Source organism: Pelophylax lessonae (assembly GCF_965119305.1).
Source record: "Pelophylax lessonae genome assembly, chromosome: 1".
NCBI lineage: Eukaryota > Metazoa > Chordata > Amphibia > Anura > Ranidae > Pelophylax > Pelophylax lessonae.
In genome coordinates, this window is record NC_138768.1 from 305,903,312 (window position 1) to 305,920,927 (window position 17,616).

At 44.8% G+C, this 17,616-nt stretch overlaps 1 protein-coding gene across 1 annotated transcript in view; it reads right to left on the reverse strand.

Moving 5' to 3' along the window:
* TPCN1 (two pore segment channel 1) overlaps nucleotides 1–17,616 on the reverse strand; it is a 373,488-nt gene that overhangs the window by 199,039 nt on the left and 156,833 nt on the right. Inside the window, exons 8-9 of the mRNA XM_082257616.1 lie at nucleotides 6,818–6,876; nucleotides 6,636–6,735 (exon numbers count right to left, since the gene is read on the reverse strand). Coding sequence (XP_082113742.1) covers nucleotides 6,636–6,735; nucleotides 6,818–6,876 — 159 coding nt within the window. The remainder of the gene's footprint in view (nucleotides 1–6,635; nucleotides 6,736–6,817; nucleotides 6,877–17,616) is intronic.

Here is a 17,616-nt window from a genome sequence, read left to right on the forward strand (position 1 = left end):
CCATCCCGCCTCTGGAATTTCTTGAACTCCCCTGCCACCTCCTCCAGGGGCACTTCACTGATATACTCGCTCCTGCAGGACAAGTCCACACTCTCCAAATCTCGCCCTCTCCTCCAATGGGAGGCGGACATCCAAAGCTTGTACACACCGGGCCAATGGCAGGCGGCACTCCGTCATGCCTACAAACACACCAAATGCTCAGCACTTTGGGAACAAACGATTAAGATTACCCTCCGTTGGCATCTCATGCCCTCCAAGCTAGCTACATTCTACAAATCCTCTCCTCCACTTTGCTGGAGACAATGCGGACACATAGGTGACATATACCATATCCTTTGGGATTGCCCATTTCTACGCAGCTACTGGTCGGACGTATTTGCCAAACTAGGGGAAATCGCTAACTTTACCGTGGTGCCTTCTCCGGCCCTGGCCTTACTGAACCTCACGATTGAGACATACCCTCCTGAATCTAGGCACATCATTACCCATATACTCTTGGCAGCCAGGCTGAATATCACAAGACACTGGAAAAGTTTACATCCCCCCAAACTGCAAGATGTCCTTGACATGGTAAATGTCAAAAAGGGGAGTGGTTGGCGCTGCCAGGAAGTTAGGTTAATGGGAAATCTGGGTTAGGCTCCTATAGTTCAAGACCAAGTTCAACACATGCAAGTGCACATAGAATGTATGTGGGAATGAGAACTATATAAGTAATAGGATATAAAAACACAATGGGTGTGTAATATGTGTGTAAAATTAACACTATGTGCTGATACCAAATCAATAAATAAATAAATGTGTTCAATACCTAAAAGGCTTATTGAGACTCAACATAAATATGCAAATATATGTAAATGTAGGTATAAAAATATAAAAGCATATAAAGATAGTATTAATAAATTATGGTGATATAGAGAGTTAGTGTGCAAAGGTGCTAAAAAATAAATATAGTGCACTAATCAAACTAAATAAGGTGCATTCCGAATAGTCATAACCATCTATTCAATAAAGTGCAACTGCATACTCATAAGCAATGAAAATAAATAAGTGGGTGAACTATGTGCATCCCACACTGGTGACAATATAAACACTAGTAAATAAATAAGTGCAGCCGTGTAAATAACTATATAAAATTATGAAAGTGAGAACCATATAAATTCAAAGGCTCAAAAAGCAGGTTCTGTGTATTTTAAAATTGTCCAAAAATAGTGCAATCAGAGTTGGTACAGAAATCATAAAGTTCTATAGTCCATATAAGGATGGAGTAAGGTGCTCTTTTTTTCTATGAAGCCGGGAGTGCAGTGAGTGATTGGAAGATAGGGTGCTCCCCCTCTCCTGGGGTCCTGTGCTTACCGGATGTCCGTACCCCTACAGGGGTAAATGGCGGGTCGATAACAGGGATCGCTCCCATACACCGGCAATCTGGTTCCGTCCTATCCTTCCTATTACCACTCGTATCCACTCCTTGCTCCGGTACACATAGGGGTTAAAGCATCAGGGAGAGAGCTCCAGTACAATTCCCGGGTATATGAAAAAGGGGAAAACAGAAGCCTCCGATAGTGCAGGATTGCCTTTAAAACTTTTATTTAGATTCCAAAAAAGACATGTACTCACATAAAATCAACATGCAGCGCATCCGTATGGCATAGGGTCCGCAACTACCTCGTTCGCGGTGCTCGCCTGGGATCAGCGTGCGTTCCTAGCCTCGGGATCGTTCAGACGGAAGTGATGTGGTCACGTTCTCGACGCGTTTCGTCACACTGACGTCATCTGGAGAAGCGTTGACCACGTCTATTCCGTCTGTTTAAGTATTAAGCGGTTACCAGGCAACTTAGTGGGGGAACACACGCACAGCTCATATGAGTTGATGTTTGCCTCCAGTAGAGGAAACTACCAAAAATCCCTCTCCTTGTGGCAACCGTGGCTAACGTGGCAGCGCTTGTCTACCAGCCCTGCTCTTCCTTGACACATATTTCGCCCTTGTGGGTTGGCTACCGTTATGTCCTAATCTCCATATGATGAACCCATGTTTCTCTGTTACACTTTTGATTGTTACGGTTTACTGCTCATTGTACCTGTTGAAGTTGCTGAATCTCACTGCTTGGAACAATGTCTATGCACGACTATCTCTGTTGTATTGTATAAATCTCAATAAAAATCTATTGCAAGTAAAGGACGTTTAAAATGTCCGTTGTGTCGCGTTTGCGGCCGCGTTTAGCGGCATATAGCGGGCGTTTGAGCTCAGATCCGTTTTTAGAGGTCAAAAAATCATTCTCCTTTAAACAGTAAAAACGCAAGCGATAAATGCGGGTGACCGTGTTCGGTCACGTTTTGCGTTTGAAACGTCGGTAAACACACGTTCTAAACATCCTGAACGCAAATAATTGCTTTCCAAAAAACGACACTGAACTCAACTGCCTCTAAATGACTGTAAACGACTGTACATGGACAGATAAGATAACAGAGGAGGGTTCAGGGGCTTCTGAAAAAAACGCCCAACTGCTCCTAAACGTCCGTTTACAAGTAGCAGTGTGCATGAGGCCTAAGGCTCCGTTCACATGTAGGCGTTGGCGTTTTTCAGGCGTTTGTTTATTGTTTTTCAGGCGTTTTACAGGCGTTTTTATAGGCGTTTTTGCAAGCGTTTGCAAGCGTTTTACAGGTGTTTTTTTGGGCGTTTTTAGTGACCAATGGAAAAGCAGAGTGTTTTTCTTACAACATTTGCAAAGGAACCTCCCAGGGACCTCCTCCTCTGCATTGGACCTCCCAGGGACCTCCTCTTCTGCATGATCTTTTTTTTTTTATGGTTCTGGACATGCTACAGAGCTGAAACTTCACAGGTACACTTTTTAGACCCACCAGACACTAAAATTAAAACTAAATCCAAAGAAATCTTTTTTTTTTATTTTTTTTTTTCAATAATTGGCTCTCTATCAAAAACGGCAATTTTTAAGAACTTTTTTTTGCCTGATTCATAGTCCCTGGGGCATGATCCAGAACCCTAGGCACTTTTTAGGGGCATTTATTGGGTTTTAGGGCTTCAAAATTGTGTTTTTTGATTCCATATATATATATCTACATTACGGTCACCTTGGCATAGCAGAGTCAATTTACCCTAAACTACATTACGGTCACCTTGGCATGGAAGAGTTTGGTCAGCCTGGCATAGCAGAGTCAGTTCACCTAAACTTCGTTACGGTCACCTTGGCATGGAAGAGTTTGGTCAGCCTGGCATAGTAGAGTCAGTTCACCTAAACTTCGTTACGGTCACCTTGGCATGGAAGAGTTTGGTCAGCCTGGCATAGTAGAGTCAGTTCACCTAAACTTCGTTACGGTCACCTTGGCATGGAAGAGTTTGGTCAGCCTGGCATAGCAGAGTCAGTTCACCTAAACTACATTACGGTCACCCTGGTATGGCAGCAGGCTACGGTCACCTTGGTATGGCAGGGTCTGGTCACCTAAACTGCCTAACTGCTGTTCTCCATGTTTCAGGAAAATGTGCTCACAGCAGAGGCATGCCAAGGGGGTGGAGACCTGGGTGGAGATCTGGGTGGAGAGCTGGGTGGAGAGTTGTGCTGTTTGAGCTGATCAGGAGCAACTAAACGCTTGTAAAACGCCTGTGAAACGCCAAATATCACTTTACATTGAGGTCTATGGGACAAGACGCCTGTGATCTGCCCAAAAAAGAAGCTCAAGTACTTTTTTGAGCGTTGGGCGTTTTCCTTAGGGCGTCAAAACGCTCAGATGTGAACAGGGGTCATTGCAATGAATGGGATTTGTCTTGTTGGGCGTTTTGAGAGCTGATTAGTGAGCAGAAAAACGCTCCAAAAACGCCCAAAAACGCCCACATGTGAACGGAGCCTTAATGTGACCTATAAACTGTACAACTCAATTGAAAAACAAACAAATCTTTTAGGAGCGGAAGTAAAAATAAAAATAAACTAAAATAATGTGGTTGCATAAGTGAATTAAGCAATCACATTCAAACTCATGTTAAATAGTAGTCGGTACACACCTGCCATCATTTAAAGTGCCTCTGATTAACCCTAAATAAAGTTCAGCTGTTCTAGTAGGTCTTTTCCAACATTTTCTTAGTCGCATCCTACAGCAAAAGCCATGGTCCGCAGAGAGCTTACAAAGCATCAGAGGGATTTCAATGTTAAGGCTCCATGTACACGGGACGTTAGAAAAAAAAGTGCTGCAAAGCTAGTTCTGACGCTGAGAAAAAGCAGCTGTTAAACGTGCTTTCAGTAGCTTTTTCCATTTGCGTTATTGCACGTTTGGCCACGTTGCTTTTAGCAGCGTTTTTTGTGCCTCCATTCAAAATCAATGGTTCCCTATGGATGATCCGACTTGCGGCGTGACTTGCGCTGTGAGAATCTTGAGGGGGAACTCATTGCCAAAAATGGGAAAAAAACTGCGTGGGGGTCCCCCCCCCAGGTTCCAAACCAAGCCCTTCAGGTCTGGATTGGAATTTGAAGGTAGCCCCACGCCGAAAAAACGGCGTGGGGCCCCCCCCAAAATCCATACCAGACCCTTATCTGAGCCCGCAGCCCGGTAGGGCAGGAAGGGGGAGGGGACGAGCGAGCGGCCCCACACCCCCTGGACCATACCAGGCCACAGGCCCTCAACATGGGGGGGGGTGTTGGTGCTTTGGGGCAGGTGGAGCTCTGCACCCCCCACCCCAAAGCACCTTGCCCCCATGTTGATGAGGACAAGGGCCTCATCCCCACAACCCTGGCCGGTGGTTGTGGGCAGTGGTCCTCAACCCTGGCCTACAGGGCCCACTAACAGGCCAGATTTGCAAGATAACTGAAATACATCCCAGGTGATATAATTTGCTGCTCAGTGATTGCAGTACTCTAATCTGCATCTCCCCAAGGTAATACTTAAAATCTGGCCTGTTAGTGGGCCCTGAGGACCGGAGTTGAGGACCACTGGTTGTGGGGGTCTGCGGGCAGGGGGCTCACCGGAATCTGGAAGCCCCCTTTAACAAGGGGGCCCCCCAGATCCCAGACCCCCTCCCTATGTGAATGGGTATGGGGTACACTGTACCCCTACCCATTCACCCCATAAAAGGCAGTGTATGTAAATAACGACAGGAGACGTTTTGGAAAGTTTATTAAAAATCTTCATCCGGTCTTCAACGCTCTGGTCTTCTCCCTCTCCTGGTCTTCTGCTCTTTTGCTGTCCGCTCTTCTGCTCTTTTGCCCTCAGCTCTTCTCTTCTTCTTCCTCCGGTCCTCCTCCGACGATGTCTCCGGTGATTATGCCGGTCTCCGGAGCTTGTTATATAGCCATTGTGGGCGTGGCCCCCGATGACATCATCGGGAGGCCCCACCCCCCTCATGTCACAGATGACGTTTATATATATATATATATATATATATATATATATATATACATACATACACACACACACACATACAGGGCATTGACAGGGCTCTGTGTATGGAAAACTACAAGGTAGTACCTTTGCGGCTGCAGGCTTGTAGTTTTCAATGAACTACCACAGCGCTGTGGAGCACCATGATCGTTTATTCATGCTTCCTGTCAGATTGTATCTGCTTGCCCATACAGGATGTACAGCAAGCAGATAAACTGGCAGATCTGCTTGAGACCTGTATGGCACCAGCAATCTGCTGATCATTGGTGTAATGCGTTACAGGCTCCAAAAAAATGAAATAAATAAATGCACAATTTTTTACCTGCAAAAAGTGAACTTATCTTTTAAGTGAATCTCAAGACAGTCTGAACATGCTTATTGACGTGTTCCTGTTGTAGTATACTGAACCCTTATCCTTAGAGTTTTGCATCATTTTAGAAGTGCCAGGAAAAAAAAAATGACACTAATGCTTCTGCTGGGGCAGCCATATACTTTCTTTTAACATCATGGAGCAAAATTAATCCAATGCTACCCGGTTAAAATTACTGGTAGACTTTCAAGTGCTCCATGGATTTAACAAGAACCATCAAACAGAATAAAGGGCCTTCGGCACAGCAGAGTCTCATAAAATCCCTCAATGTGCTACCAAGGCTATTCTAAGAAAATAAAAACCCCATATGTACATGTGGTAAGTATGGTTGATGTTATCAAATAAAAAAACTACAAAACACCTTCAATACCAGTAAGCAAAAGCAAAGTGCCCCCTGCAGGTTTATGCCATGATGTTCTAGCATGCACTGTATATTAGCACATTATGACAGACATACCCGTTAAACTTAGTCCTCCAGCGCTGTGGTGTCATTGTTCCCAGCGCTTCCATCTTCATCTGCTCTTTCTTACAAGCTCTGTCTCTTTGGCGGCTTGAATGGCCAGACTGCGATAACACCACCCCCATGCGCGCGCACAGGAGTCTCATTACGATGGCATAGACCGGGTGCCGTAAATGTGGTATGAGCGGCCGCTCAGATCACATTACCACTGACAGGCAGGGGGAAGCATTTATTAAAGAATAAAGCACTAGGGTCTTCCAAAACCCTGCCTGTCAGAAGTTTTTCAATAAATGACTTCAAATACCACTTTAAAAAAAAAAGGTAAAGTATAACAATTTGCTATCAGTTTTAAATATTTTAAAAAACAAGCCATGCAACAATGACACAGTTCAAATTAGTTGGTATAACAAGCTCCACACTCACCAAATTCATGATGAAATACAGTTCAATTGATAAGTAAACAATAAAAAAGATACAGGACCACCGGTTACGTGAATAGGCTGGCATCATGACATCTGGAAAACTATCATAAAAAGGTGTATTAATATCAGTGTGAGCAGCAGGTTCTGTGGAATCATAACAGAAAGAAGTTAAAAGGTACTTACTTGGCAGTAGTCAGAAGAACGAAAAGGCTCACAAGACTATTTTCCAGGGTGCTGAAATACTGTAAGACAAAAGGAAAATGAATGCGCTCTTCCCACGAAAAAGAATAGGCAATGACAAAAAAATTGTTCTTAACATATTAAGAAGCACAAATCTACTAAATGAGATTTTTAAATAAACCAGTGTTATGTAAAATCTTTTGTTTCATACACCACCACTATCAAGATACTTCATGGTTATCATACTTCAAAAATATTTTAGAAGTCAACCCCAATTTAGCACTGTAGTAGCACAATCTTGCTAATCAAAAATATGTTCTTTGCAGATCTCCTACATGTAGTATGCTACATTTCTTTTGGAGCCCATCAGTGCAACCTTTTAAGCAATAGGCAGGAATCTTGTCGTCCCAATCAATCCTGAGTTGAAATAAAAATATGAAAACAATTGTCACATTTATTGCCTAGCTGCTTGGATTTATGTAGCAGTTAGCACTCTATAATGAAAAGAAATGTGTTAATTGGTTTATTGTCTAAGAAAGATTTGCCCCTATTCTTTGGAAGAAATGAGCTCAGACTTCCCCTAAACTCATTCCTACATGAACTATCAAATCATGCTTTTCCTAATACAATCAGCTGTGGGTTGGGTCATTCCCTGTCTTGCAACAACACATATACACAGGGATGGGATGCTAATAATGCGATTGCCCTTACAGGAACTCATTCCCATACTTCGTACACAATTACTATCAACTGTGTACGGTTTTACTTATTTCACCACCTAAATTTAGCCAATGACATTGACTGTTTCAACACCAATAAGGTTTCCTGTATCAGTATTAAAGGAGAATTGCAGCCAAAGCTTATTCGTTCTGCACTCCTGTGATCAGTTTTCTACAGCGGGCTGAAGTCTTCTGTCACCTAGTGCATTACCCAAAATATAGGCCGTGAAGTAGACCGCAAGGAAATATCAAGTGCTGTATAGTGTAGGTTTTGCCTTTGTTGCCAGTGACTGACCTCTTCCTATACCACATGTATAGGCATGATCCACAGTTTGCGACACCACACCTATAACTACCCCGTTGAGTGAACAAACAACTCCACCCGTGGTCTTGTGAGGTTGAACCCTACTGGGCGTCAGATGGCCCCTAAGGTTTTTTGGTCTACGGAAAATTATGTTAGGGCATTCTGGAATAGTACTGGTGAGACAGGGGTCACGATGGAGAATACCCCAATACTTCTCGATAATGTGCTTAATAGCAAAAGCTTTGTGGTTGTATCAGGTACTGAAAATAATATCAAATTGTCGAATACTACTATTGGGTATGTACATAGCAGTTGTGGGATTCCTCAATCTCTGCATCAACATAAAAGCTCAGCTCTGAGGAAGGAGGTGCGCCCCCAAATCGCGGAAATGGGGGGGGGGGGTTGTTGGAGCATGTGAACCTTGCACCATATGGCATCTTCCGGCTTACATGTTGTTTTAGACTGCAGTTTTGGGAGTATCCATTCTACTGGTTTTATTGTCTCTGAATAAAATATGTTTTGGGTAATGCACTAGGTGTTTGAGCCTTCCCCATTTGTTGTCTTTGTAGTTTCAAATTGGATTTCCCTATCTGTGGTGGGCTGCATTCGCCAAGAATTAGGCCATGTATAGACAGGTCGCCTGTGTAGCAATTTCTCTCTGTAGAGGACCTCTGAGCGCTGGGAGGAATTGCTTTTCTTCTTTTACGTTGAAGCCTTGAAGCCTGCTGACGTCACAAAGCTGGTCCAGGCTGGGGAAAGATTTAGACCATATGGTTGGGATCCACTCAGATTCTAGGACCTGCACCTGGCTCGGCCTCTCAGTGAGCTGCTGAGAGCCTGATCAAGCTGCTCCTGCCCCCTCCACAGCCCAGTGCTTCAGTGAGCAGAGAGGGGAGGAGGGGCAGAGCAGACAGCAGCTGAATGACAGTCACCAGCTCTCTGCTTACGAAGCATTGGAGAACTGAGCGATCAGCGGGGCTGCACCCACCTAGGCAAATATGATTTCTAAGAAAACAGAAATATATAAAACAAAAAAAAGCAAACTTCTCTTTTAAAGCTGAAGTTTAGGTTTGGATCGTTTGCATAGTTACATTGGTCCAGCTTGGAACAATGCAGGTATGCATTTCCCATACCTGGCAGATCCCTGGAAAGACAGAAATCACTAGGCACCACTGCTACAGTGAACACCACTAGCTTCTAGGTCCCATATCGAGTGGTTGCCCACTGTTTAGTAAATAAGGGGTTGCTTGCTTGGCACTGGCGCCATTCAAAGTACACTTGACTGTGCCAAGCAACTGAACGACCCTTTGTTCCCTATGCAGCAGAGTAGCCTCTTGCCAAGGGACCCCAAAGCTAGAGGAGATCCCCCTTGTAGTCATGCGTACAATGATTTTCATCTTCCATGGGGATCTGCCAGGTATGGCAAATGCATATTTACCTTGAATAAGGTTGGATCAATGTAACTACGCAAAATATCCATACCTAAACTTCTGCTTTAAGCTACAGAGAGGTACTTTTTGCAAACTGATGAAGGGGATAGGTTTTCCTTAGACATGTTCCTAGTAAATAAATCCGGTGCTTCTACAGTTAGCAAAGGGTTAAGCTGGTGATGGAGGAGAAAAAGCAGAAGACAAAGAGTGAGGAGCATGGGCTCCAGTGGTGATGTGCAGGTGGGAACCTGTGCTATGTTCCTGCTCGAGTCTCCCTCCCAATGTTTTCAGCAAGCATCCTAGTGACATGCCCTCTGTGGAAGGATTTTTATTGTAAGGCCTTTTTCACATGGGCTTTAAATTGTACACGAGCAGTATGAACAGTAAGCTTTGACAAACCATTTGCAGAGCTTTCAGAAAACATTGTTTAAGCTTTTAAAGTACCATTCACCTTCAGTTTGTAAATGTTTAACGCAGATACTAATGGGTAATGGGAGTGTGGGTTGTCACTTTAAGCAATTGGTAGCAGGCTTTCAACAAGCTTCAAGAAATGCAAAAGTACAATATTGCAGCTCCTGCACCTTCCCCTCCTTCATCCTGACAGTGGGCGAGGGTTCCTCTCCCCACACCTGCTGTCACTTTTTAAAAGTGGCACAGCTGTGTGGGGCTCTGCCCACACTGCCGCAACATTCTTTCATAGTTTCCTGTGGCAGACGTACTTGTAGTTTGAATGAACTGTGGGCGCAGCGATCAGGACACTCCGTTTATTCATGCAACCTACAGCTCTGCAATGACAGCCTGTGCATTTATTTTTTTTGTTCATGCAAAGGTGAACTTAGCCTTTAAATTGGCAATCCACACTTCTATTAGAATCTGTTTTCAACATTTACAAACTGGAGTGGAATGGTACATTAAAAGCTTCAACAAAGCTTGCTGAAAGCTCTGCAAGTGCTGTCAAAGCTTACCGTTCACACTGCTCCTATAGAAGCTGAAGCCTATGTGAAACAGGCCTAAATGCAATACTTTAAGCTTTTCAATAGTCAGAATTCACTACACTTTGCCTTTTATGCTCTTTTTCTTATGTTTTTTTACCACCAAAATGCCTCTTGCACATCACACCCTGAAAATGTTCAGTTGACAGTTTTTTGCTTTTTTTTACTGCTCAAAATGCAGCCCTTTGTTTTCAATCTGCCTTTACACACAGGCACGTAAAAATGCAATGCGTATAGATTGGTTAAAAAAAAAAAAAGATATGCAGAAATCCAGAAAGTCAATTTTAAGTGTATACATGGAAATGTGCACATATGCCACACTTCCCTCATGCATACTTGCAAATATGCGCAAGGGATATGCATGAGTTCATTTTGCAAGCAGCAAAAGCATTCCCTTCTGTTTCCTTAAGGCCTCAGTCACATCTGGCGATTTGGGATAGCATGCCAATAAATGGAGCAACATGCATAGCAAAATGACACTGCATTTGAGGTGCCATTAAAAATGAATGACACCCAAAAACGCATAGTGCGTTTTGCCACTATTGCAGTGCAATTTGGAATTGCCGCAAGAATCAAAGCAACTCTGCCCGCGATCCCAAAATCGACAGACATGAAAGGGGTCTGTAAGGCATTATTTCAGCATTTTTTCTATTTTGAACTGAGTTTACTCTCCTGTTGCTTTTACTGTGTATCACATTTGTAATTTGTTACAATAGTAATATAACTTCTTACAACACATTGTGGGTAACAGTGGCCATATTACTTCCCCTGTCTTTTGCACTAATCAATACAAGCTCTGGCCCAGTTATACTTGTGTTTAAACAGTGGAACTGATTAAATTCTTTACATAAAAAACACATTTTATTTAATGCACAGTTCTTATTCATAGTAATTAATAAGTAAAGCTCACTACACACATTACGATCTGACTGTGCAGTCTCCTTTAATTTAATTAACTACTATGTAGTGCAAGCGCCTGCCTGAATGGAAACAAAAGGATTAGTTAGGTATTCATATTAGTTCATATTCATATTACAATTAAAAATTTATTTCGTAGGCGATTGTACCAAGATTGTACCGTGTGATGAGCTCAAGTTAAACCCATCATTATATACACAACATAGAATGCAAGTCTTCCAGGGACTGTGATATGAAGAAACCCTGGATCAGAAAGTATGCAGTATTGATAAATACAATAAGAGCTGCTTTACTAAATGAAAAATAGGTTGTTCACTTTGCAAGGGAATATTCCCCAAAGCATAGTAAATGAGATGAAGAACAGCTGATTAGGCTTTCTTTGCAAAGTAAACTGTCACCATATTCACTAACCTCTGGGTCAAATTCTCGTGCAAAGTGCAACTTCCTTTACAAATGAACAGTCTATTTACCTTTATAACCAACCCCAATGAAGCAACCTGAAACCAATCTGTTAAAGTGGCTGTAAACCACTACTGTGTAAAAAAAAAAAAAAAAAAGAATCTGCAAGGCAATGGCATAATGTGCTAGTATGCATCGCATACTAGCACATTATGAAATACTCACCTAGGAAAGAAGCTCTCTAGTGCTGTACTACCCCCGCTGAGAGGGCAGACCTCTTCTCCTGGTCTCTCTTCCGGGTTTGCATGCTATAACTACGTGATTGGCCATAGCATGCGTGCGGGAGCCCTTCATTCCGGCACAAAGCTCTAAAGGTCCGGCAAGGCATGCATGTGCTGGTGACGTAACTGGCTGCATCCAGGGTGAATATCTTCTAAGCTGTGCACATTTAGGAGATAATCATTTTACCTACAGGCAAGCCTTAATATAGGCTTACCTGTAGCTAAAAATGACCAAGTGGGGCTTACTACCGCTTTAAAAATGAAACTGCAAAACAGCACAATTAACACAATGGTATAGCTCTGGCACTAGCAAAAATTGCTAATACTCTAAAAAGGATGTTGAGCACATAAATGCAATACTCATGAAAAACAATTAAATAAAAACAGTATTTCAAATAAAACAAAAAAAACAAAAAAAAAAAAAACTTTACTAATAGATCTATATAATATTTGCAAAAAATACAATAACCACCAAAGCTAAGAGTGTATCTGTATCCAAAAAATTGGATTTTTGACTTACCGTTAAATCCATTTCTCTGATGTCCACTGACAGCTCCTAATTCCTAACTATTGGGTTATACTGCCCCCTACCGGAGTAGGACTCTAGGCAGGAAAAAGCGTGACTATGCCTATGGGCAGTCCCAAGGGGTATACACCCACTCTCAGCTATAGGCAATCAGTTTTGTTACAGTGTCAGAAGAAAGCTAACTCCTCAGGGGGATGGGTGCTGTGTCCATCAATGAACATCAGAGAAGTGGATTTTACAGTAAGTCAAAAAATCCCATTTTCTCTTTTATTGACGGACACAGCTCCTGATTCTTAACCATTTGGACGCCCCAAAGAAGTGTCAAACATGAGGGGTGGGAAACAGCAGAAAAAAATTCCCAAGGCTAACCATAGTCAACCAGGTAACAAGGAGCTCAACCTTAAACAACTGGAGCTCACCTGAAAAAAACAATACACCCTCAAAGAGGACCAGGTTCTCTAAAATAGCAGCCTGCAAAACCTTGCGGCACAAAAGTATCCGCAGATGCCAACACATCCACAGAAAACTGTAAAAGTGTGCACAGAAAACAAAAAAGACCACTAAAAACCAATATCTGGTCCTTGATGGTACTCGAGGCCAATTTCTGTTCAACCTCCATTGAAGCAAGGTCAAGATCTGATCCACCGAGAAGGAGCGTGGATGAACTCTGAGAGACTCACACCACGCAATGTACGTCTTCCACGTACGATGGTAGATCTTCCTAGAAGTAGATTTCCTGGCTTTCCCTGACTCAGACAAACCTCCATCCTTCAGCACCTGACGATCAACAGCCAAGCCGTCAAAGCCAGATACTGTAAAGCAGGATGGAAGATTGGTCCTTGCCGGGACAGCAGATCCTTCTCGGAGAGGAAATCTCCAAGGAGCATCAGCAACCAGCTGTACCAGATCAGTGTACCAAGACCAGCGAAGCCAGTCTGGAGCCACTAGAATGACCAGAATCCCTTCTACCTGGATCCTGCACAGGACTCAGTCGTGGCAGAAGTTGGAGAGGCTGGAACGAATCGGTCTGCCCACCTTAGAAAACTGGCTACTTACCGAGCCACCAGGACACTTCTTCTGCCCCCCTTAGTGATTGATATGAACCACGGCCATGGCATTGTCTGAATGAATTCGTACAGTACACCCATGAAGATGAATTGTCCAATAAGCCAGACAAACTCTGATCGCTCAGAGTTCCAGTACATTAATTGGCAGAGTCCGGACCCCCAGAGCATGTCTGTGCAGAGGATGCCTTTCCACCCGGATAGGCTGGCATCCGTAGTGACAACCATTCAGTACAGGGGAAGAAAGGATTTTCCCTGTCAAAGTGCCGGAGAACGAAGCCACCTCTAGAGACCGTGGAACATGTCCCATTTTATCAGAATCTCTTTAGCAGAGATCTTGTGTGGAACTGTGTAAACAGACTGCCTCGAGGGTAGACACCACCAGGCCCAGCATCCACATGCAAGCCCGGAGGGATGACCATCTGCTGAACAACAGAAACTGAATTTCCTCCTGCCAAGTCTGGAGTTTTTCCAGAGGAAGAAACACTTTGGCTGAGGTCGAGTGAGACCCAGATAGCCCAGTTTTTGTCGACAGAACCAAAGCAGACTCCTGACGGTTCAGAATCCAACCGAACTCCCTCAGAGTTTGCAGAGCAATCTCCAGTTGGCCATTGGAGAAGTGGGAGACTCCACTCTCAGAAGACGGTCATCCAGGTACCCCAGTACCGCGATCCCCCGCTGACTCAAACAATGTCAGCACTGGGCCCAACACTCTTATGTTGACCCGAGGAGTGGAGGAGAGACCAAGGTCAACACCACAAACTAATAATGCTCCACGCCCACGGCAAAAATGGTGGAAGCGCTGAATATCGGCAAATATTAGAATGTGCAGGTTGGCGTCCTTCAGGTCGATAGAAGTGACCTGAAGGACGCTTCTATCGAAAGGTAGCTTTATTTAAGAGTCCACTAAAGGTGGGACCATCCATCTTTAACGTAGTTATCCTCATAAGGACACCACAAGCAAAAAGCGATTAGGAACCACTGCGTTTTGGACAACCCCACTGTTTTGTGGCAATGTTGTCACAGCGAGCGGAAAAGGGAACACTTTTGCAGCTTTGGAGGACCTGTGGGTGCCAAAAAGGGACCAGTGCCTCCAACGGCAGCATCAGCCTCAACCCCAAATTTCAAAAGTGTCATGCACTGATACAAACAGTGCATCCACCAGCGCCTTTCATGCGCGGCTAGAGGAGCAGAGGAATCATCCTCACTATCTGAGCACTCAGGGTGTGTGGACGTAGACCCAGTAGGGTGGCTATATACCAAGCTCACCCTGAAAAACATAACAATCAGGGGAGGCCGCCACTGTGATTCCGCAAACCATAGACCCACGAATGAACCACCTATTAGACCCCGCAAAAAACAAGAGGGTCACCCTCCAAGCCCTCCATAGAGGGCATAATAGGAAATAGCCCCTTTAAAAGGGGCCGCCCGCCAGGATGCAGACATGAGAGCAGGGTGCCCTGCACTAAAAGGGGCAGGTGCCCCACACAGTGGCGGCAAGGCTGCCAGTCCCAAATAAAGCTCCCCCACAGCGCCACCCCCTTCAAAAAGGGAGGCGCCAAGCTGATCAAATCGCCTAGCAGTCTGCTGCCTACATTTTTGTGGAGGCCCAGCCACAAGTGCACAGATCCTCAGCCCGGCAGATGCCCAAAGGAAGAGCGGGGGATTCCGCTAAATGCACTGGAGGCGCCCGACTCGGCCACATGGCAAAGGCGCGGCATACATTTTTGTGGGCGCCCAGACGCTTGGACGCGAGCCCCAATCGAGCCGACCACCCAGGGGCAGCGGATGGGAAGGCGGATGCCCAAATGGGAGGCAGTGGTCTGAGCCACCCCCACAAGGGCCACCTCGCAAAGTTCCCAACGAGTAGAATTTTCAGCCGGATCCGGCCGCGTGAGGCGCCTCCAGCCCAACAACCGCCGCAGGGAGCCCACAGGACATGCCCTTGTCACCAGCCCCCAGGATGGCAGGGAACCCTGCTCAACCCCGCGTTAAGCACCAGGAAACCCTGGTCAGCAGCAACTCCAACCAGTCCCCCTTAAGAACATGTGGCAACAGCCAGCTCATAACCTCACCCACGGAGGGGGGGGGGGGGGAGACCCACAATGAACACCAACATTTGAGAGGGGGTGGGGAACCCGGGGGTCCCACTGTCCCAGGGAGGGGCACACGTCCATCCCAAAACCCTCCAGGGGTGGAGGGGGGGGATAGCTACTTACTACGCCAGGAACAGGGTGGGCACTGCTCTGGACAGGACACCGCTCCATCAGAATGTGGGGGGCTGTCGGCCAGGAGGAAACGCTGCGACTCAGAACCAAAACCAGTTCGTATGAGCCCTATATTTAACTCGCAGGCCAGCCCCCATCCAGTGGGGCTATGTCACGGCTGACCTAGCGCGGAGCTGCGGTCTGCACTCGCTTGCTGGCCAGACTGCGGGTACCCGAAGGATCTAGGTTATCCAGTTTGTCGCCCAGTCTCTCACTTGATTGTAGATCACAGAAACAAAATAATAAAAAGGAGGAAAAAATTCCATTTAAAAAGAAAAAATTGCCAGGACCAGAGATCCCAGCAAGGAACTAGGTCCTTACTCCTGACAAGGCAGAAAATAACTGTGCCTATAGCTAAGAGTGGATGTATACCCCCTGGGACTGCCCATAGGTGTAGTCAAGCTTTTTCCCCGTCTAGTGTCCTACTCCTGTAGGGGGCAGTATAACCCAATGGTTAAGAAGGATCAGGAGCTGTGTCCGTCAAAGAACGAAAGAGAAACATAGTTTTACAATACTGCAGCTTACCAATCTTTAACCACTTAAGCCCCGGAGGATTTTCCTGCTCAAAGACGAGACCCCTTTTTTCAACTTGGCACTGCGTGACTTTAACTGACAATTGCGCGGTCATGCAATGCTGTACCCAAACTAAATTTACGTCCTTTTTTTCCCACAAACAGAGCTTTCTTTTGGTGGTATTTGATCACCTCTGCACTTTTTATTTTTTGCAATATTAATAAAAAACAATGACATTTTCAACTTTGTCTTTTAAAAAATATCCAATATACTCAATTTATGTCATATATTGTGGCCAGAATGTGTTTAGCTACATGTCTTTGACAAAAAAAATCTCAATGAGCGTTTTTTTATTGGTTTGCGCAAAAGTTATAATGTCTACAAACTATGGTGTGAATTTACGCAGCTTTAATTTCGGACTGCCTATCTCATTTCATGAAGTGCTAAAATGGCAGGGCAGTACAAAACCCCCGCCAAATTACCACTTTTTGGAAAGTAGACATCCTAAGGAATGTCCTGAGAGGCATGTTGAGCTCATTGAACATTCCATTTTTTTGTCACAGTTATTTAAAAAATGACTAAAAAAACGGAATTTTTGTAAAATCTTACCTGTAAAATTCCTTTCTCTGAGTCCTCCGACAGTCGCCGCCTCTTCATATTCGTCACATATGGGGTATTAGACTTTGCTCCGAAGGAGTAGCTAGGCAACAGAATATGTTAATAAAGCTTTTAACATATCCAACATATCCCACCCTCAAGGGGTGGTCCCCTCAGTCAATACCCTCCTACTTCCTGCAACCATATCTCAGTTTTAGTGGAATAGCAGTAGAGTATACAACCAAACCCCAAAAGAGGGGCGGGGGCGGCGACTGTCGGAGGACTCAGAGAAAGGAATTTTACAGGTAAGGTTTTACAAAAATTCCGTTTTCTCTTACGTCCTCCGACAGTCGCCGCCTCTTCATATTCGTCACATATGGGGACGTCCCAAAGCAGTGCAAACATGAGGGGTGGGAAACACATCCGCGCCGAGAGGCAACGCAGTTTCCACATCAAGAAAGGAACCTTAACAAAGGAAGGAAACCAGCTGGGCAACAGCAAAAAACAAGTGCTCAACAGGAGCAACAACCCAGGAAAAGGCAAAAACCAGGGGATACAAAACTTATCCCAACAGCCAGGAGTCCCCAACAAGGGACCCTAGGGAACAGCCGCACTAAGAACCTTGCGGCCAAAGGAAGCATCCGCCGATGCCCGAACATCTACTTTGTAGAATTTTGTGAAGGTGTGCACGGTCGACCAAGTCGCCGCCTTACACACCTGGGCTACAGAAGCCCCATGACGACAGGCCCAAGACGTACTCAGAGATCTAGAAGAGTGCGCCTTCACAGGCAC